We start from the raw sequence: 22,620 nt of genomic DNA, 5'->3' as shown, positions 1-22,620 counted from the left end.
GAGCATCTACTCTAGGTACAAGTCAGGGTTCCTACCCCAGACAGATGAGCTGACAGACACTTGTGTATGTAGTTCACTATAATAGGAGATGGCTTGGGGCAAGGGCTGGATGGATGCTGTGATGCACGGCACTGTCATTTTAGATACGTTACAACTCTTCTCTCATTAAATCCTTGACTCATTCAGTCAACACTCAAGCACCTGTGGTGTGCCAGGAACTGCATTAGGTGCCTGATTCACATTAATGAAAAAACAGACATGGTACTTGCTCCATGACATCTTTCAAGGAAGAAGTTTACAGAAGTTCAACAACTTTCTCCAGGTGACTCAGCTAATAAGGGAAGAGGAGCAATTAATTTTGACCCTGGTGACTGGAAATACCTTCCTGAGAAAAGTGACATTTGAGCCTCACCTGGAAGAATGAGTTAGATTTGGACAGACAAGAGGGCATCCCAATCCCAGGGACCCCATGGATAGGTGCAGAAATGGAAACAAAGCAGATTATGGACACAGTGTGGTTCCTAGAGCAACTTGAAGGTAGGGGTAGAAAGGGAAGTGGAGAGAAACTAGTCAGAGAAGTGGGCTGGGGTCAGATTGTGCAGGGCATGAATGCCACAGCTTTATCCTGAAGGCCACAGGGGGCTAACAGTGCTGTGGCAATTTCCCTCAAAAGAGTGACATTATCAGACATGCCTCTAGAAACTCGGGTTGGGGAAGAACAGTGTGGTCTAGAGGCTCTGGAGTCCGTCTATCTGGGCTTGGATCCCAGCCTTGCCACTCACAAGCTCTAGGACTTTGAGCAAGAAGCTTAAATTCCCTACTTCTTAGTTTCTATCCATCAGTACAATGGAGCTATAACAGTGACTGTAAGAATTCAATGTGCTAACACAGGAAAGGTTCACAGGAGGTTGGGTGCATAATAACAATGAATAAATGTCACTATTACTCTTGCTTTTCTGGTGTACTTGTCAAGAGTAGAGTAGGATGAGACAGTAGGCAGAAGGTTACTGTAATTGTCCATGTGAGAGATGAAGTCTTGAACTAAGGCCATGGGGATGGAGAAAATAAAAGTACAGAAGCAACGTGGGAGGGTGGAGTGGGCAGGAACAGGTGACCGACCAGCTAAAGGAGAGAGTAGGGGAGGAGCCCAAGGTGACTGGGGACCCTAGCAGAGATGACTGAGTAGATGGGGCAGAAGCAGACCCATGAATATGGAAGGGAAGGCACCAAGGTTCAGGTGATTGGGAAACCAGGCATAGATGCCTGTCAGGTACAATTAAGAATTTCTTTAGACTGACAGACACTTCCATTTTACAGTCAGCATTCCTGGACCACAAGCTCTGTGGCTTCAGTGTACTTGGGGAGAACCAAGAGCAGGTCCCCAGCCCCTGTGTGGACCTGACACAGCTTCTGCCTGTTGGTCCCTTCTCCACCATGCTGCCTACCAGGTGAATGTTAATAAACAAAGTCTAGCAGGTAAAAATTAAGTATACATCTCACAGACCAGAGCCACTGATCCAGCCTGTCTGTCCAGTATATGACTTTGGCTGAAAAAAAAAAGTTGCATTTCCAAAAAGGGCCTCAATGTTTTTTTCAATTAGCCATCTGCTTACCAATTCTCTTTAGAGCGATTAAAAACAAATGCAAGCAAACAAACCATCAACACACACACACACAACTAAAGTCAAAGGCAACAATTCAGTGCAGAGAGAGAGCAAAGGCTTTAGAAATGAGCAGGCCAGGCTTCTACTGCAGAGCCCAAGTGCACACTTCACTTCTCTTGAGTCTCTTTCCTCATTTGACATGCAGGGGTAATAATGTCCCATAATAGCTACCTCTGGGGTTCTTAAGATGAAATATTATTCCAAAGCCAATTCAATAAAACTTAGATCCTGCCTCCCTTGCAGATTTAGAGGCAAAACCCATCAGGACACAAAGTTAGGCATTGTTAGTTTCTAACAATAGGACTATAATTCATATTACTGTGCTTCAAAGCACTCAACGATGTAGTCTATGATCCTTATATTATCTGTATACATATTATGAATCTCCAAAAACTTGGGGAGAGTCACCCTTTGATAGAACTCCACATCAGATACGGAGGGCTTCCCAGGTTCCCATAAACTCCAAGTTCAATTTTAAAAATCACCTATGTATCTCCTAATATTCTAAAAAGGGAGGAACTTTGAAGATGATAGACTCACCAAGTGAGGGAGTCCTGGCTCACTTGGAATGGTCTTGGGATGTCTGCCTGCCAGGAACAGAGGCAGATAAAGGAAGCACATCAAAGACACACTGTCACGCTTGATAAAAAGGCAACAGAAACAGTAAACCATAACGACATTCTTTAATGACAGAAAGCTTCTTTTATTTTGACAACACAGAGCTTTAAGAAAGGAATTTCGCTGCTTCTGGTTTATTTCCCGTTTGTGACCTAATTCCTTATCACCATGAGCCTGGGCAACTTAAAACACATCGCTATCTCTTGCGGTTCCTGAGGCTCCAGCCCAACAGGCAGAATGGAGGCCAGTGTTCCTTCAGGGCACAGACGTGTACCACTGGGAATGACTACACAGAACTGCTGGGATTGGGAACTTCTCTCCTGGGGTGTACAAGGGGCCAAGAGAAAGGTCGGAGCTCAGGGGGTGGCTCGCATGATGTACACACGTGGGATCAGCGTGGGGAGGCGACAACTCAGGTCCTATAAACCCTAAACACAAATGCAGTCCTCCAGCTGTCTTCCCAGAGTCATCCTGACAGGTGGAGGCTGGGGAGCTGCAAGGGTGCATCTTTACATGAACTGAGTCATATTTGCATGCACGCACAGAGATGGCGCTCCCTGCAGAGGATTCCTCGGGGTGGAGGCAGGACAGACAAGAAGCCAGGCAGACAGGAGCATGAGCTGTTCTGCCTCCCAGCATCCACCCACCTTGCACGTGCAAGTGCCTTGGCTCTGCATCAGGTAGACCTGGGTTCAAATCCCCGCCCTGCCATCTTTTGCACATTACTTTCCTAAGGTTGTTTGAGTTTCAGTCTCCTGGGGTTTAAAGTGGGGATGATGACGAGGTTGTTGTGTGACTGAAGAAGATAATGCATATAAATCACACCGATGATTATTGGGGGGCTAGAGATGCGTCTTTCATGCTCCCCCAGAGCTCACATCAAGGAAGCTTTTCCTATGCCAGGGCTGGGGGTGGGTGAGGAGGAGAGAGGCTTCCACTGAAAAGGCATGACCACAGAATAAACAGCAGGCACCACCCTCTCCTAAACACAGTGATCCCGGGGAGGGGCCTTCATGTGGACATTCTCATGAGTCTTACTCTGTTCTGCTTCAGTCCCCGAGGCTCCTGGCCTGAATTTCACCCACTTACCATGTGACTCCTTTCCACCAAAGTCCCGCTTTTTTCTCCTGTGACCCCAAGACGCTAACATAACAGCTCCCATCTCCCATTTCCATCCTTGGGCTCAGAGGCATGGCTGACTCCAGGCTGCCTGGGTGAATTCCTGAGACAGAGCCAGTTTACAGTGATCATTTGCAGGCTCTGAATTGAGGAACCCCAAAAGTGGACACTCACATGTGATCAAAGTGGACAGCCAGGCCCACAGTCACCCTGCATTTCCTTTCTCCTTATTTGTCTGGAGGAGCCGGGAGTGGGCGGCCTGCAAGCCGCGGTGGTCTGGATGATTCATTTCCTCTTGAGTCAAGAGCTGCGTGTTGGTGTCAGCGTGAGGCCCACAAGCGGGGAGCCGAGGGCCTCTGAAGCAAAACACTAAGTGGATTACAACGAAATGAAACATTTATTGAGCACCAGTTTATAAGTTCTTTAAGGAAGAAAAGAGCAAGCGAGAGGGAAGAGCCGTTTTGCCATTTCATCCATTTATTATGTACAATATTAAGGCACAAGTTTAAGCAGCAAAGAAGAGGAAAATCTTTGGCTGACCAACAGCATCAATATTTGCTGTGGGGGACAGGCAGTGTTCTTGGACTCCCCACACTGGTACACAGACCCATCTGGCTGTACGGCCACGTACACCACCCCTTAACACAGACTGGCAAAACGAAGATGCCAAACGTTACAGCCGGATACCAGCGTCTGCTGGGAAGAGCCCGGCACGAGCACGGCACACTGCCACCAAGCACAGCGACACACACACACACACAGTAGGTGGGAGGGCAGCGGCACTGGGACGGCTGAAACCGGTGCCCACGCTCGCCCTTGTTTCACAGAATTTTACACAATTCTGTAAGTGCTCATGGAGGAGGAGGCTCCCTGTTCCTCCTCAAAAGGAACAAAACAAAACAAAACAAAACTTTGATTCAAATAAAACCAATGTGGATATATTTGCTTACATTCCGTTTTGTAATAAATACTTACAGGTGTCTCTATGTGAACAGACTCCTAGGCACAATCACATGTAAACACAACACCGGGCATCCAGACTTTGGGAGCTGATATAAGAAAATGCTGTATATGTACTTCAATATAGAGGGAGCAGTATTCTAATTCTGTGAAGAAGCAAAGTTTCATGACAAAGAAACACCCCAGTCACATCGTAACATGACAATAACATGCACTAAAGTAAACACAGTTTTACAGAATACCTACCAGATGTTTATATGAATGATTATGCACTTACGTCTGTAGTGTATGCAGAGATGTGAACACATAGGAGGCATGGCCAGAGAATTGATTTTTAAAATCGGTGTGCTAATGAGGACGGTCCTCCCTTGAAGCGGACACTTTGAGAGGCTCTGAGTCTAAAAACTCATTCCAAGAAAATTCTTAGGGATTTTTTTTAGAGACAAAAATGGTGTAACTTACCTTAATTGCCATCTTTATTCATCCAACTGTGCTATCAAGTACTTGAGATTATTTCCAGAACTTAAATCCATCCTCAAAGGAGGAGGATTTCTCATCTCTAAGGGGAAACCAAAGGAACGTTACAAGCCCCGAAGGCCGTTCTGGTAGAAGAGTTCCCAAGATCTTTTTACTTGGCAGCACTATAGTCAATCAGCACATAGTCTCCCAAAAGACACCTTTTAAGGAGGGCGGGGTGAGATGAAACACTTTGATCTTCTGTATGTTAAGAAAAGAAATTCCCACAAACAACCCTATAGTCATACCTCATATGTATGCACTCACTTATACACATGTCTTTATATACCATTAAATTACTAAGTGAGAAAAGGGTATACTACTTAAGAGAAAGAGGAAAAATTGCTCGTTTGTTCCAGGAGAAATTCACTTGCTGAAATGCTAACTTTTGCATTTCCCCAGCCGACCAATTTCTGGTAACTTCTTAATTACTTTGCCTATCTCCCATGGAGCCACAAGTCAGAGGCAAACTCATTAAACAATCGTCACATCTAATGAAGACATTTTAAACACTTTAATTACTTAAACAACAAGAAAAGAAACATTTACAAAGCATATACCAAGGCTGTCTCAGGTTTTAGGATGTGGAGAAGCCAGTGGTAGGCTGGATACTCTCTGGCTACTTAAAACCTTACCCATTTAAGAACATTTGTGGGATCCCACTGACCATGGCCATGGTACTCCTTTGCTTAAAAGGAGTGCAAGATCATTCAGGGAACACAGAGGAGCATGCTCCACTTACTCCAGTGTGGACACGGGCAATACTCTGGTTTTGAAAAACACATCTCTTTGCTCAGCATAACTCCCTGCAGTGAAAACATGAGCCCCCCTGCCTCAAAAGCTCTGATTATCCAATCTATTATCCACCGCTTCGTAGGTCCCCAGCCTCACCTGAGGTCTGTTTCCCTAAGTCTCTGGGACTCAGGCCAGTGGGGAGGAAGAATTTCCCACTCTCTCAGCACCTGGCATGAAGGTGCTGCAGCCACCGCATCATGAGAGTGCACACCCAGGTGAGAACAAACAAGAGGAATGACTGGCTGCTCTGCACGGGGCATTCTGAGCACCTCCTTCCTGAAGCACTGAATTCCGTGTTCCGGGTTCAGAACTAATTTGGTGCAACTGTTTTGGTATCCATGCCAAGCCTTGTGGAGTCAAACTCATACATGAGTGCCAAAGAGCAACCCCAGAGGACTGCACCCAGAAGGGCTCCCATTGCCTGCTCTCCCAGCCAAAGCCTGAGGGGGGCCAAGGCAGCCCTGCCCTGCGTGCATGGTTAGAACATGCCGAACTCCACAGTGCCACTGGCTGCCAGCCTCTGGGAGGCAGAGAAAGTGCTGAGAGAAGAAAATGCTAAGAAAGGGTTCTGCACATGCTCTGAAAGTTTTGGAAAATAATGTGTTTTTCCTGGCAGCATAGCTATATGGACCTGCAGACAGGAATAGTTCTTAGGTACAGAGGCATCTACTTAGTGAAACTCTGGCGTCAGAGACCTGACTCCAACTTCTCCAATTCCATATACTCTCCTGGCAGCACACAGAAACTGCCAGACAACACAGTCAAGGGTGAAGCAGAACAATGCTGGAATACCTTCCTGTGAAGCCGGAGCCTCTCCCCTTCACCCTGAGACAGGACCCTCAAGTTCTATAATCAGGCTCCACTGGGAATGTTTGAAGCCCAGGTCTCTGCAAAGTGCAGAAGTATCTTTTAGGTATAGTTTAGAGCTGTGCTTTTGGTGGAACACAGTAATTTCCATCTATGCCTGGCATTTATAGGCGATTCTAGGAGTTCTGGGCTTAGTCCTACTTCTCAGGCTCTGAGATGTGTGAGAGCTGTGTGTGTGTGCACCCACGTAGGTACATGTGCACGCGCACATCACAGACAGGGATAGAGACTGCCAAGATGCAGCGCCGCATGTTAGAGGCCGTACAGCCACGGTCTACACGCAGCGCCTCTCCAAACTTTGTTTTAAATCATCCTGGCTTCTCCTGGCTGTGAGATTTCAGGAAGGGACTTAACCTCTCTGAGCCCATTTCCTCATCTGTGAAATCAGAATAATAAACTCACCCCCTGTACTCCAGATGGGTGGAGGACTAATTAAAAGGTACTTGCCACACTGTTTGCATACAGTTGGCGCTAGAAAATATAGTTGCATTATTTTTCTGAAAACCTGTTTAAGATAGTGTGAGCTGCCCAGAACTCAGAGCAGGTGCTCAGTATATGGCCAGACTTCAGGAAAGCTCTAATGATGAAAGTATTTAGTGCCCTGGCTTGGCAGGAAATTTCCCACAGAAGGTGGCATTTTAAAGCTAGAGATCCCGTTCTTAAGGAAGAGTCTTAGTAGGTTAAGAGGAAAAAAATGTTGTCAAAGTCCACAATACAATGCAGTTGAAGCCCTGAAACATGGCCATGTGTCCATTTGTATTCTGACAATGAAAACACTTGGCAGCTCAGGTGGACCTTGAAAAGCAAGCAAGTCTGACACCTGACTAGGGCAATGAGGTGTCTGGGGCATGAAGACCAGGCTTCGGGAGAAACGGCTGGGTATCTCACTCTAACCTGCGTCTAAGGGAGGCAGCCCAAGTTTGGGGTGGCCTAGACCTGATGGTAGGGGCTGGCAGAGCTGACTTACCTTCCTATCTCTAGACATTTTACTTTCTGGTCCATCCCCAACATACACTGGGGTCAAAATGTCCTTAAGAGAGTTAGTTGCCATCTCCTAACCTCATCTCCTATGAAATGTGGTGGGAACAGAGATTAGGAAGGGATCTCTATGCCCTCTCCCCACCCATGTCCATCCTCAGTCCTTTCCTCAATGGATGAGGCCTCCTGTGCCCTCTTCCCACACCCTAGGACATGGGGCGAGCTCAATGCTCAGCCTCTCAGAGCTCCTCAGTTTTCCCATCTGCACAACAGGTACTCCGATGCTCAGTGAGAGACTAGAGGAGGTGATGAGCAAGTGGCACAATGTGCAGTGCCTATGGCAAAGCAGAGTTCCAGAGGGCCAGTTCCCACTCCTCTGTCATACTGGGTGGCACAGAGGCCGGCCAAAGCCACTGATTTCTTCCCTCCCCTCTCCAGCCTACACCTCTTGTCTTCCTTCTATCACCTCAATTTGGGGAGGCTATAACTTCACCAGGGTTACCCACCCAAGAACAGTCCTAAAATAAGCTACCCGAGCAATGTTTCCTGAGTAGCACTGTCTTGAGTGTTTCGTTTAGAAGGTACTTGGAAAAGGTACCCTCCTTTCTTTCTTCCTCTAAGCAAGCATGAGGAAAGGGAACTGGGAAAACATCAATCCAGCTGACCTGGAGGGACACAAACATCAGGACCCTGCAGGAGCATCTCTCTGATGGCCTGATGAGCTTCTCCTCTTTTCTAATCCAGCATCTCCTAGATTTGTAAAGGAAGCCAGTGTCAGAATAGTTGAATATGCAATATCACAGCAGAGGTCTAAGGGACCTGCCACCTAACACACGCCTGCCTCTTTTCCATGGCACTTCTGTCTCACTTTGAATAAACTGCTTCAAAACTGAAATCCTGAAAAGCCTGACAACACTGTATATACACTGGCCTGGTAGGTTACAAAAGAAGTTCACAACAGAGGCAAGCTAGTGCCATGGAGGTCCGGGTGCTGATCGAGAGCAAGCAGAGGCGTGCGCAGGGGTGGAAAGAGTGTGAATACGCTCATGAGCCTCAATACAAGAAGGTACATGGGAGCTGGTGGGATTCTGGAAACCACTGAGACAACTGTCTGTAAATTGTCATCTGTTTCCTGGAGTGCTGTCCTAAGTCTTCCCCAACAGAGCAATGGAGTTTGGAAATGTCAAGCTCCTTGCAAGAGAGCCGATGTGAGAGACAAAAAAGCAAGTGCCACGATCTTAATGCAAGATGTCACAGGGACCCATGGAATCTCCTGCCTCCTCAAAGCTTGCTTAGTTCACAGTCAGAATGAGGTTCACAGCTGCAACCCAGCTATGCAAAGGTGAAGCAGCCAGGAAGCGGCACATGGCTTTGTCCTACTGGTCACTATCAAACAAGCAGGAATGATGACAGTTCAGGTACTGCTCTCATAAATCCCATACCTAAGGAATTCTGCTATGTCTTATTAAAAACAAAAACAAATGAAGGAACAACAAAAAATTAAAGACCATAAAGCAGAGACAGAGATGAACTCAGAAGTTAGGATGGATGAGGACTGAGATCATAATCCATCCTGCTTAGACAATACTGCAGAATTCAGAAAAGCTAAGAAGCCCAATCATCTCTTGGAAATCCAAACCAAACAGGTAATTAGGTGAAGACCAGCTTTCATATCCCCCTCGCCCTCCATGCTTCTTCTCACTGCCACACTCACACACACGGGACACCCCACGGTTGGCACAAGTCACACTGCATTATGCCAAGACAGGCTCTCAAGATTTCTTGGAGGCTCTTCTTAAACCAAACATGCTAAGAGGCAAGGAGAATGGGGGTATTCCAAGGAGGATCCACATTTGGGTTTATCTGTTTATAATCAGAGAATGGGGATACACAAGCCCTCCCCAAGAGATACATTTTCTGTACAACGAAAAATTCAATTTCCTATTTCTTAACTTTGTTTGCAAACCTACACGCCTCTTCTCCCTTCCACTATGTGTAATAAAATCCATCGCATTCTCTTCTATCTTCAGTCATGTAGGTCTCCTGTTTTTGTGTTTAACATTTATAAAATGTGTTCTTATGAGTCTGAAATCTTTATCAGTTCAAATCATTCCTGATTTCCCACTACAACCTTCTAGGTCTTTCTTCTCTGCCACTTTCCTTGTTTGTCAATGCTCCGTTCTGAAATTCCACAGGGATGGCAGTTAGATGAGGACTTCCATCATCTCTCCGTCAGGGAACTCAGGCTTGTGCAGCAAGCTGCTGACCCGGCCTCTGTGGTCAGGCGACTTCCCATGGCCAGGAGAGTTCTCTGCCAAATAGAGGGGAGACATCAGCTGCCCATTCCTCAGGAGGGGCACAGGCTTTCCAGGCTCTCTAAAATGGACCCACGTCCAATACCACTGCACACCCAGGATTCCCACCACAGTGCATGTGAGATGATCCAGCCCACAGCGGGAACACACAGAATGACTGGGCCAGGATTCAGACACAAATACAAACCAGGATGGTGATGGCAAAGGATTCAGAGGGTAAGGATGATAGTGGGACTCTGTACAGGGGCCCCTCACACCCTTTACTCAAAACCATCAGGCGCATATTCTGAGCCAGGCACTTTTTACATGTTCTCTGGCTTACTCGGAAAAGAATTACATCTTTAAAAAGTGACAACATTGTATTTACTTGTCTACTTTGAAAGGTGAAAATAAACAACCCTCTTGGAGGAAACAGTTAACTTAGGCCCCACAGAGGCTGCGCCTCCTCAAAAGAATTCCTGAAAAGGGAGGTGCCTATGACCATGATTAGCACAAGGCCAGGTTTATTCTTACCCAGGACACTTCGGGACTCACTGCAAAGCTCACCTCTCCCAAGCTGTCTTCCCTTAGATATTTTAAGCAGCTCGTTAGTCCTGGCCCAACTGCTGTGTCACAAGTTAACCGACTCTGCAGGTCAATCTACCTTCTCCTTCCATCACGATGTCCTCCACTGAGGCCAGAATCCCTGGCAAGTCAGAGCCCTGAAGGCAACAGTGAACTTGTGCCTTTGATGTACCTGGTACCTAATTCTGGCTCCCAAACATACTAGAGGGCATTCAGTCCCTCAGAGGGTCTGCTGTCACTCCTTCCGGGGAAGGGTTAGTTAAAAAGCATGCACTGCCAGGGCAGTCTCAAGCTCTGCACTCATTTCAAATAGTAATAAACCAGATGTGTCTATATGCATATTTATTCCCATAATAAGAAAGGGCACACATACATATCCTAAGTGCATTAGGAGAGCCACACTCATAAACATCCCCACAGAGTAAGAGCTAATGGGTGCTCCTGCTTCCTCTCTAGCTCAACAAAAGATTCTCTTAGGCCAGACAGTTCTACAGTTTTCAGGGGCATCAAGGTGGGGTAGCCCACATACCCAGTTTCTCTGCGGTGCCTTTGGCCGCTGGGTGTTTCAGGACAGGGCTGTGAGCAGGGGTCGTGCTCAGCCGGCCGCGGCTGGGGAGGGAGGCCATGCTGGGCCAGAAGAGCTCGGCGCTCTTGTCGGTCTGTGTGCTGCTGTCCTTGCTGCCCGTCTTGGCGTGGGCACTGCTGGCTGCCGTCGTGGAGGCTGTGGAGGACAGTGCTGAGCTGGGTGGGGGTGGCGGCAGTGGGGCAGACGCGTGTTCATGGTGCTCCTTCCCCAGCAGCAATCCTGAGGGCAGAGAACAGATTTTTCAACGACATTCTTTTTTTTCCTTTTTTTTTTTTTTTTTAAATCTAGTCTTGGAGGTCTGTTCCTTGTTGACTGATGACTGCTTCATTCATTCATTCATTGATTCATTCCCTAAGCATTTAATAAACACTTATTACAAGCCTGATAAAATACCAAACACTGAGAGAATAAAAAATGAAAGACCTAGTCCCCTTCCTAAAATATTGTAGGTTTTTTTTTTTTTTTTTTTGGAGTGGAGAAGTAGTTGTCAAGTAAACTGATTATAATTTAATATATAAACTGTAGGATACAATTAATCACAGGGTGGTATGGACGAACAGAGAAGTGCCTAATTGCCAGCAGGAGGGATAGGGAGGTTCCTGCAAGGCTTTGTAGAGACCATGCTTGCTGTCCCCAACGTGGCCCAGAAGGGCTGGCCTGAAGCATGGCAGTGTGCTTAAGAAAAGCTACAAGGCTTCCCCGGTCCTAGACATGTTCCCATTGGCTTGCTGCTCTTCTGAATAGTTCACAATTCCACCCTACTCCTCGTAATGGATGGATGCTCCCCTACAGGCTTGGGTTCAAAGATAAACATGCTACCTGCACATTTCTGCAGTGGAACTGTAGCCTCCCAGAAGCAGAAAGCCAGCCAGCCAGCCTCCTAGGAAAGGCCACTTAGCCCTCTCCTTACCCCCTTCCCCAAGAGGAGTGAGGCTGGGGTGGGGAAGAGGAGACGCTGGCTATGGAAATGGGAGGCGTGGTGTGCACAGGTGTCCATTTTCCTCAGAGCCTTCCTGGAAAGCTGGGCGGGAGGATAACTTTTTATTTTTAAATACAGCACACCTGCAGGAATGTGCCAGCACCCTAGAACGCTAGCCTATAGAAAATGTGGTAAGCACAATCAAGTATTTGTCCTCTTATCTGGTTAGATAGCCAGCAATTCATCAAGTCTCCTCGCCAGGGCTGTTTTAAGGTGCCCATTCAGAACTCAGGGCAGTTCAGTTTGTCGAGAGCAGTGCTTTTCAAAATGCAATGTGCATACCAATGACTTGGCTATATCGTTAAAAGCAAGACCTGATCCAGCAGGCAGGGCCTGGGATTCTGTATTTCTAAGAAGCTCCCCGATGGTGATGGTGCCACTGGCCCACAGACCATGCTGAGCAGCAAAGGCCTTCACCTGTCTTTCCACATCACCTCACTTCACACTGCACGTCCTTCCTGCGAGGCAGGCCTTATCCTGTCTTACAGAGAAGGAAATGGAAGCTCAGAAAAACTAACATCTCACAGCTAAGAAGCAGCAGAAATGGGACTCAAACCCAGCTGTGCCTGACTTGGAGTTCAACCTACGTTCTTTCCACTTCATCGCCCAGCCTGTGGAAACTCCAGAGTCTGCAGGATGTCCTCGTAGGGAGTGACAGGTTGAGTAAGTCACTAGCCAGCTATAGCTCCTGGGAGCCCCTGGGCAATTGGGAAGGTATATGCTGTCACCTCCACCTCCTTCCAGAGCCCATCAGGCAAGCAATGGTGACAACATGTGGGGAACTGCACAGTCACTTATGAACCTGCCTCAGCCCCTGGGAGAGTCCCTCCCTGTGTTTGTGACATGTGGACACCAATGACAACAACGAGGAGGAATATCAATGTAGGAAACACAGCAGCTCTTCCTTTAGACAAGTCCTCCGGCTCCCAGGCCTGGTTTAGACATGCCACGTCCTAGGGGATACAGGCACAGACACCAGAGATGCCTGCCTGGCTGCATGTCACAAACAGGGGACTCCCAGGGAGGTTTCTACCAGAGCTGAGCAAATTTTCAAACTCCCTGACCAGGCCTGTCTCAGCATTGCCTCCTGGCTCTCTTGCTGGGCTGGGAGCTCAATGTCCTTGGGACAGTCTTTGATGATCTCAGCTGCCGTACACACATGTCTTCTTTGAAGCGTATTTCCTTTGGGGGCAGGGGCTGCTGAAGCTACCAGTGGAGGAACTTCAAACAGAGATTCTGGCTGGGAGCCTTTGATCCCCCCAACTCTCTCGGGTTCATATGGAAGCTCTTATCCCCTCTGGCCCAGAGCAGCCCATCTCCTCTGGGGTCCTATGCTGAGGACAACTGGCTCTCAGCTGCACAGAGAAACGAAAACATGATCTGATGTGGGGAAATGCATCAAAGAAGGGCCAGACCCCTGGAGAGGCCAGAGTGCAGGGAAAGGGTATGGAGGACCTGTGTGTGGGCACGCCGCCTGCTTCCCCTCTAGCTTGGCTAACCCAGCCAGCCAACAAGCCCACCTGCCCCCAGGAAACCTACTCCTGGCTAAGACCACACTTAGAGAATGTTCCTCAAAATTCTGCCCATGCAACAATACAGCAAAAACGTATCACCCCCACCTTATGCGAGACAGCACTTCTTCCAATGTCCTCTCCCCATTATCCCATTCTTCCCTCCCATGCCCCATGGGGTAAAGCAGGCAGACACTGTCCTTCCTTTCTAGACATGGAAGCAGAGGTGGAGCCGTCATACAACTGGTCTAGAGCACAGCCAAGTTCAGAGGTGTGATGTCTCTAGGCTTTTCCATGACAGCCTTTTGTGTTACAAGGGTCACCTCAACTTATAACAATAATAGATAATTATGATCTGAGTCAACCCATGGCTAAGAGCTACTCCAGTGGTGCAGTCTTTAGAATGTACACAGTGCTTCCACATATCTCACTGAATTTCTATAACTGAAGTATGATTGATTTCCCTCCCCACTTCACAGATGAGTAAACTGAGACCAGGAACTATTCAGGGACATTTCCATGTCCCATGAGTGGCAGAGAAGCTGTCTGATCTTGCTTTTCCAATCATGGCCTGACAGAGGTGTGGGGCCCACCTATGCTCCCCTTCCAGGTCTTCTCTTCCTTCTTTTCCTCGGCCAGCTGGCTGCTGGTAAGAGAGGTCTGGCGAGAGTGTGTCCCAGTAGCTGCTGCTATGGATGGAACGGAGCGGGCAGGACGTAGGCTGGAGGAGTCTGTCTTCCCGGCATCTTTACGAGATCGCTGCTGCAGGACCTTAATCATAGCATCTTTCTCTATGATTTTGGCATGGAGATTTTTAATACTGTAAAACAAAACAAAACAGTCTTCATAAAAAGCCACTTGGCTAGAAAAACTTGAAACATTTATCTCAGGCTGTCCCAAGGACTTTAATTGTAATTTAGGGATAGAGGATGAAGCACAGTACGAGTCTTCAAATGTTGGTAATCTCCAAATTGTTAAGACAGGTCTTTGGTCATAGGTCAAAAGAGTACACCCTTCTCTGGCACCTTGGGAGACTGGGACTTCAGGGAGGTACGGTTAGAATGACTGGCCACATTCCTGGACCGAAGTGGGCTGGGGACCATATTTAGAGGGTCTAGCATTGGCGGCGGGGGCTGGGGGTAGGTAGGGGATAGGCAGCATAAAAACTCTAAAGCCTCAAACAGGGTGAGCTTTCAACTAAAGTCAATTTCTCTATTTTCTAAGAAAAAAGAACCAAGATGAACAGGTCCTCTGGTAGAAGACGATTTTTCTGGAAGAATGCTGAGTTATTTTCACAACTTTGATAGTAACTCACTGAGCCTGTCTATCAACGGCTCAACTACTCAGCCCTATTTTCACATCTGCAAAATAAGAGGCCTAGGGCTCCCAGGGTTCCACAAGCCCTCAGGTAGTGAAGTGGGACAGGCTAATTTTATTATGTCAAAAAGTCTGCTGGAAATTTTGTATAGCCCATCAGAAGAGTGCATTAGCTAAATATGTTCTTTATTTTGGACTGGAATATATAAATTCTGGCTCAAAAACTCTGAACCTTTGGAATGTAATGTTTCCCCTTTTCAGCTCATAATGTCACAGACACCAAGAAATAACACAGACATCTAAATTCTTCTGTCACTAGACTCAGCCTGCATCTTAAAACCTGCAGGTGACATGCAATTTCCCCCAGACAACTCTGGCACCAGACCCATTGCTGAGTGGAACCTTTTCCTTCTCTCCATGGCACAGCAGGGGGGAGGAGAGTTTTTGGAGACCTCATGTTCACAGCCTTTCAGAACATGACAGAGAAGCAATCTGTTCTGGAAGGCCTGGAGTGTGAATGCAAACATGGGCTGGCAGGTCCCACGTGCCACACATAGCCGTCCCTTACGTGTATTCCATGTCCTGACACCTTCTGTTGGCCTGCACCACCTCCTCCTCCTCTTGCCAGATGTGGGCCTCCAGAGAGCTCTCTCCGTAGCTGCCATTCCGTGAGTGGTTGATGATTGTGGTGTCCCTGGCAACACAAGGATATGTGTTTGATCACGGGAAACCTTCTTGCTTTGTCTCAATGCAAACAGACACAGAACGGAGAGGCTGGTGTTCATGCTGGAACAGAGATCAGCTCTGCATCTCCCACTGGCCCATGAAGGCCTTCCCTCCCAATTTCCTCAGCTCAGTTATCAATCTCATCTGATGCCCATACAGAGAAAGGTGTAAATGCTTGTGGAGAGGTGACCACAGGGTGCTGTGCTAAAACTCCACAAATTCCTTCACCCACTTTTCCTCTCCTGAATTCTGTCCAATTCTCTTCCTAAACTAGATAGAATTAAGCAGTATCTAAGGAAAACAAAAAAAATTCAAAAATCAAGTCCCCTCTGCCCTGTGACTACATTATGTATTTAACTACATGGCATGTTATGAATATGTAAAACGGGCACCTAGAGATTTAATCTACTAACATATAGACTCTATTATTATTATTATTATTATATTTGTTGGTATTTCCATGGTTGTACTTTTTCATGCTTGTCCTATGCCTCACCTTTCCCATCAGAGTTTAGGTTTTATTTCTGTTTATCGCCCATATAGCATAGAATGCCTACTTCAGTATTTTACAGTAAAATGGGGGCTCAGTAAATACTTAAAACTGAGACTGGTCCTCTCAGAGAGTGAGGCTCCAAGCTGAGGTCTTCGTTCATGTTGTATTCTGTCTCACTTCTTGTTTTATGGGCCCTGCCTGGGATGCAGGTCAGGACAAGGTAATAGGCATCCCAGGGCCCAGGGCAGAAAGATGAAGGCAGACACTGTCCTTGACAAGTTCAGGTGAGGTGGGTGCAGTGAGGGCAAGGGCAGACACAAGTAAATTAAGAAGCAGTTTCACTGCAAGCATCTATCTGACTATAAACAACCAGTCACAGATAACTATTCCTGCCACTGGTTTTGACAATTGCTGCTAACTAACAATGATTAGTAAAAATAAGATCACTGCGTCATCTAAGTGATATATCTCAAGATGAAAGGCACAATAATGGCTCTGACTACATGAGTACCTAATTAGTAAGACATAATGTAGCCAAGTATTTCACATCTTTTTAACTTCATGTTCCAATGTACAATCATACTGAAAAACTTTTTTTTTTTTTTTTTTTTTTTTTTTTTTTTTGAGGTGGAGTTTTATTCTTGTTGCCCAGACTAGAGTGCAGTGGCACGATCTCAGCTCACTGCAACCTCCGCCTACTGAGTTCAAGCGATTCTCCTGTCTCAGTCATCCAAGTAGCTGGGATTACAGACATGCATCACCACATCTGGCTAATTTTGTATTTTTAGTAGAGACGGGGTTTCACCATGTTGGTCAGGCTGGTCTCAAACTCCTGACCTCAGGTGATTCAACTGCCTTGGCTTACCAGAGTGCTGGGATTACAGATGTGAGCCACCGTGACCGGCCTGAAAACTTTAAAGCTTTTTTTTTTTTTTTTTTTTTTTTTAACAGAATAGCCCAAAACAGAAAAATTGAGGCCCCTTTAATGACAGCTATCAGCTTCACACAGGGACTGGGTAGGGCATGGTACACATGGTCTCTCATTTAGTTCTCCCAACTTGTGCACGAAGTATTATTATCCTCAATTTCTACATGAAGAAACCAGGGTTAGGTGACATTGCCAAGAATACTCAGTTAGTGAATAGTGAAAATTGATTCTAACTCAGGTATTTATGACTCCAAAGTCCATGCCCCTAACCATCACTCTATACTCCTGCAAGTTTCGTATGTCTTTAAGAATAAGGTCTCAGCAAAGATGAGTAAAGATAAAAACAAACCAGAGGGCATATGTGAGAATGTGGCTCAGAAAAGTGCAAAGTGTCATTGAAAATACACTAAAGGCCAAGTGATGTAGAAAGCAAACAAAATGCTTTAAACATATTTGTAAAATTATAAATTCACACTATGGTGCACAAAATCATGAATATAGAAATTAGTGGCTAGAAACATTTTCAACAAATTTACTTTTGGAGACTCTACATGGAGCTGGAAACGAATCTAAAAATTCATGTTTACATTGCCAAGTAAGGATAGCAAACACAATTAGATAAAAACAACTTAGACAGTAAACATATAAAACTCTGAAAGAAATATTACATTGCTTTGAAATTTTAAAAAATTTTCAAAACCTTCTGCACACATACAAGATAAGCTGACTCTCTAAAAATTCTGACCAACAGCATCAAGAGGCGTAAAGATGGGAAAACCAGTTGGTGTACATAAGTTATTTTCTTTGTTTAAAAATCATTGCTTATAAATATAAAGTATGCATCTGTAGTTGAAAAGTCACAAAACTAATGGCTGGAAATAGTCATTTTTACCAATTTGTCTGTGGCCATTTAGCACCTGCACCTAGTCAATAAGAGCTCAAAATGTGTACTTTTCTCAAAAACGCTTCATTTTCCTTTTTTCTCTTACTGAAAGGAAAAAAGCAACACTGAAATGACAGAGGTTTTCTTTGAAAAGAACATTAAGATTGGGGCTAACTATCTGATTGGTTCTCTGAACCTATTCCCCCACCCAGAAGGGGCAGTCTGAAATGGGGAGGGTAGTTGCTCACAGAATTATTAGATGCTTAATAAATATGTGTAAAAGCAAAGAAGGCGGGGTGACGGGGATGGAAAGGGGCTCCCTCTACCCATCCAAGGCTTCAAATAAGGCAGAGAAGGGGAACAGTGGGACTGGGTAAATCCCACAGAACTCCTGCTCTCTGGGGTAAGAGTAATTTCCCCTTGCACAAAGGATAAGAATAAGGCTGGGCCTAGAATCCTGTGAGCGGGTGATTGTGATTGGGTCTGTGGTTTCTACTCGCCCCCCACCCTCCCTCCTCTGCCCACTACAGGGTTTATGCTTTGGACCCATTCATTACCCTGCTCCTGATTTTTACTTTCTAGTCCCATTCATACTCTCAGGGCCCAGGATCCCAAACAGACATCTAACGCAATAAACCCACAGATGAAACAACAATGACACGTGGAAGCCCCTGTGTCATTTCTCCAAGGTCACACATTGACACTGCTACTGGGGCTTTAGTGTTCTCAGCCAGAGCAATGTGGTCAGGTTGCCTGCTCTCATCATTGATATTTCACATGTGATGTAAGTGACACTCAGAAGGGCTTGTCCTGGATCACACACGCACAGTCAGGAAGGGAGGGAGAAGCCCTGAGCGCAGATGTCCTGCCTCCCTGTGCAGCGTTCTTTCCATTACAATCACAGGGAGGAAGGAAACTCCCAGGGCAACCGCGCATAGCAGTGCACCAGACCACACATGTCTAAGAAGGCCAGGTCCCTTTGTGACTTGGTGATGACCTGTTCTCTTCCTCGGAATGAGAGAGGAGATTGAGTTATTAGCTTAGAAAACAAAAAGCTGAAAAAAAAAAAAACATTTCAGTTATGTAAAAATCAGCCAATGTTTCAAAAGGCTTCCCTGTGCCCATCCATATACTGCAAGGGCTGAACTGGAGGCTGCAACTTCCCTCCAGCTCTCAACTCAGTACCCCGGAGCTTCACCGCACCGTCTCAAGTGTCTATCCCTACTCCCAAAGTCTCACTCTCATAGATACTGCGGGTTGCTTCCCGTCAAAGTGTAGACACACATAAACAACGTGGAAGCACAGAAAAATGATTCCCAAACGGGCATTTTCCACATGGGTATGTAGGTCTTTCTCGGTGCAAGTGTGCTGCGGCGCCCACTGCTGACACTAACGCCCGAATGGTGGCACTGCTTTCTCCAATTCCTGGAGCTAACATCTGAGCACACTAGTGGGGATTCTCCCCTACTTCAGTAATGAGCCTGACAGCCAGTGATTAACTTCAAGAGTATCCCTTCTCCATCCCAACAGGCCTTCTCGTAGTCATTAAAAATATAGTAATCCATCCCAAGGCAATGTGGCTTTTACTCCTTTCTCGGTTCACGTCCTGTCATCCAAATAGCACCATAGCCCTTATTTATTAAGAAGTCCCATTTTCTGGATGCTCCTTTGAAATTTGAGGATCCTTTCCACATAAATGACCCTAAATTTTGATGAATTCCAAACAACTTTAAGTTAAATGCCCAATATAACTTATGGGCAGAAAGCAAACTGGCTGGGAGGCAGTGAGGGGCTGGATTGGTCCCCTGCACAGCCACCCACGTGTGTGCAGCGACTATGCATGCAGCTGAGATCCAGTGGCCAAAGGCGAAGAGTGCCTTGCTCACTCTGACAACAGTATGTTTTAACAGAACATTTAGGAGCTTTTTTTGTGAATTACTGCACACTTTGAGCTGGTTTATAAAGACAGAATAAGTTGTGCACCTACAAAAAGAAGTAAGGCAACTGAGGTAAAAACTGACAGTAGCAGAAAAGAATTTCAAACTATATAAAATCAGTTTTCAAGCCAGGCAGATCTCCATTTGACACACGGCCCACCACCCACTACCAGTGTGATTAGGAGTCAACCACTGTACCTCTCTAAGCCTCATTTTCTTTGCTTGTAAAATAAAGATGATAATAATATACCTGCTCTCAGGGCTGCTATGAGGATTATCTATTCTTCTAGTTTGGCCCATGATATAAATCCAGCATTAAAAAGTGCCTTAAATATACTTTCACAACATCATTCTTGGTGATTGCACAGTATTCCACTGTGTGATGTACTTTAAATTATTAAATGAACCTCCTCTTGTTGAAATCTAGGCTGTGTTAAATGTATTGATATTTTCAACAACACCGAGATTAACTCTTTAGACATCCATCTTCAGGCACTTATATGATTTTTAAAAGATAAATGTCTAGAACTAGAATTGTGGACTCAAAGGGAAAATATATATTGCCAAATTACCCTCTAGAAATGTTATACCACTTTGCTCTCCAACTAGCACTATAACCACTTAAAAATAATTTTTAGCTGACCTCACTCCCTAGGATGGGTCTTGGACCTCTCTGGATAGCCTGTTTGTTTTGCTTTGATTGCTTTTACGACCACCAGAGTTCCACTGGTCTCACCTCTCAGCTGCTGCGGTGGCCGCAGCATTCATAGCAAAGTGTCGGATGGTGCTCTCCTCCAGGTACTTCTGCTCCCACTTCGTCATGTCGGCCTCCAGGGCCAGGATCCGTTCCTCCTTCTCCCGCACAAGTTCTAGGAGGGCTGGGGCATTGTATTCCGGCACGTTGGCTGGCTGGCCATTTCCATGTTTCTGAAGGAGTAGAAAAAAACATCTTGATGCTCAAAACCACATCAATGCTGTCTACACAACTGCCCATACAGAACAGATGAAGCTCCCCAGATCCTGCAGCAATTCACACACCATGCTACTTCACCTCCAGATTCCTCTATTGTAGTTAATTCTCATGGTGCTCTGCAAAACAGACAATATTATCCCAGTTTTACAAATGAGAAATGAAGTTTCTGAGGGATTACATTAATGATGCAATGTCCCTCAGCTAATCAGTAGTAGGGTCAGGATTCAAACCTGGGTCTATCTCTGCAGGTCAAGGCCTCTGCATGACAAGAAGTGGCTTGTCAAATGGCATGCAGTTAATTACACCAAAAGCAAGAATAGGAATTAAGTCTTGGCCTCCTGGTCTAGGGTACTTTCTCCAGAATTCCACAGAGTGATTCCAGCTGTTTGTTTCCCCTGAGGCTGGCGGGGGAAATAGAAGGCAAAGGAAGTGGGAGATGCCCTAACTTGCATGCTGCCTAACTGCAATGCTGGGAAAGGAGGTATTCATACCTGCCCCACTCAGAGGCCTGAGAATGAGAATCAAACTAGACAATGCATATGAAAGCAGAAGACCTCTAGCATAAGGCAAGCTCATTTTTCAGTCTTTTCTTTTCATCTGTGTCAATAAGAGAAAATAAAGCCATTTTCTGGATTGCTTACAAACTGAGGATGTTCATACTTCAGAATCTTTTTCCTTTAATTAGGTACGCTATTTCCTCTAAAGAGCATGACACAGAAGAAGTTGGCGTTCTGAGAAAGTGCTGCCTTCAGAGCAGCAGCAGAGAGAGGTCATCTCGGGGTCTCAGGGTTAGGGGCCCAGTCAGAGTGCGGACCAGGCTCCCTAGTACTCCAGGGAGAATGATTTCATCCCAGCTAGTCTATATCCTGGGGTACACATTCCCCTCATGTTTTCCAGTGATTGCAAATTTTAAACGCAGAGCTGGGTGCAAGATGAGAGGCATGTGAATGCTTTACCCAGAGCCACATAATCCCCTAGATTAAGAAAACGACTGGGGAATTACCCAGAGCAACAGCTGGGCAGTCGAGCTGTACTGATGGAATCTAATTGTATCAGAGAGGAAAAAAGAAATGGGTCTATGGATTTTTTGTTAATCAAATTTTGTTTTTATTTGATTTTTTTTAAAGCTACAAATATAAATTACTCTAGGAAGTGGTATCTTGCCAGTGACCAACATTTTAAGTAGGAACACAGCAGAAGGGCACACCTATCCTCACCTGACCTGTGCAGGAAGGGCACTGACTCCATCTGGCTAGGCACCTAGCCTCAGGCAGGAGAACAAATGAACCAGTCCAGCGAGATGAGACACTCCCTTATTTTTAGAAACTTTCCAAGAAAAATCTCCCATGGCCTCACTAAGCTGCCATCTATGCTTGTCAGTTTCTATCTAAATCCCTTCTGTTACCATCTCAGCTGGCTTATTTTTGCAGAATCCTCTTAACCTCACATGAGATCATGACAACTCTTCATAGCCCCCCCTAATTCATGTCATTAAGAGTTATTTACATAAATGCATGAATGTCAACATTCAAGGGTACAGAGCTAGCATGGTCTAATGGGTAAATGTGCTACCGAGAAAAACAGATTGATGGTCAGGTGGGCCAGCTTCTGCCGCCCATTCAGTCAGCTAGACGGCAAGTATTGACTGAGCATGTACCATGCGCCAGGGATGCAACAGTGAACACTACAGATTAAGTCTTCGCCCTCAATGTGTTCACGTGGGAAGAATGTCCTCGTTAGCTACATGACCTTGGGCTGGTCCCTTTAACTTCCCTGTGCCTCATTTCCCTTTTAAAGAACATTCTTCAAGAACCTTCTCTCTTCTTTCTCATAGGACTACTGTGGAAGTAAGATGTGAAAATTAATTTGAGCTCTTTGTAAAAGAGATAAA

The 22,620-nt window shown here is 45.9% G+C and overlaps 1 protein-coding gene across 8 annotated transcripts in view; it reads right to left on the bottom strand.

Annotated features, from left to right (window-relative positions):
- Positions 1-3,860: 3,860 nt before the first annotated feature.
- Positions 3,861-22,620, bottom strand: part of AMOTL1 (angiomotin like 1) — a 172,765-nt gene continuing 154,005 nt past the window's right edge. For all 8 annotated transcript variants that reach the window (XM_050758886.1, XM_050758889.1, XM_050758891.1 and 5 more), the window contains 5 exons: positions 20,493-20,683; positions 15,358-15,483; positions 14,066-14,292; positions 10,926-11,201; positions 3,861-9,828 (listed from right to left, as the gene is read on the bottom strand). In XM_050758886.1, the coding sequence (XP_050614843.1) occupies positions 9,722-9,828; positions 10,926-11,201; positions 14,066-14,292; positions 15,358-15,483; positions 20,493-20,683 (927 nt within the window). In that variant the 3' untranslated portion in view covers positions 3,861-9,721. The remainder of the gene's footprint in view (positions 9,829-10,925; positions 11,202-14,065; positions 14,293-15,357; positions 15,484-20,492; positions 20,684-22,620) is intronic.

This window comes from Macaca thibetana, chromosome 14 (genome assembly GCF_024542745.1).
Source record: "Macaca thibetana thibetana isolate TM-01 chromosome 14, ASM2454274v1, whole genome shotgun sequence".
NCBI lineage: Eukaryota > Metazoa > Chordata > Mammalia > Primates > Cercopithecidae > Macaca > Macaca thibetana.
Note: the sequence above shows the minus strand (reverse complement) of the source record. Positions and strands in the feature narration are given on the sequence as shown.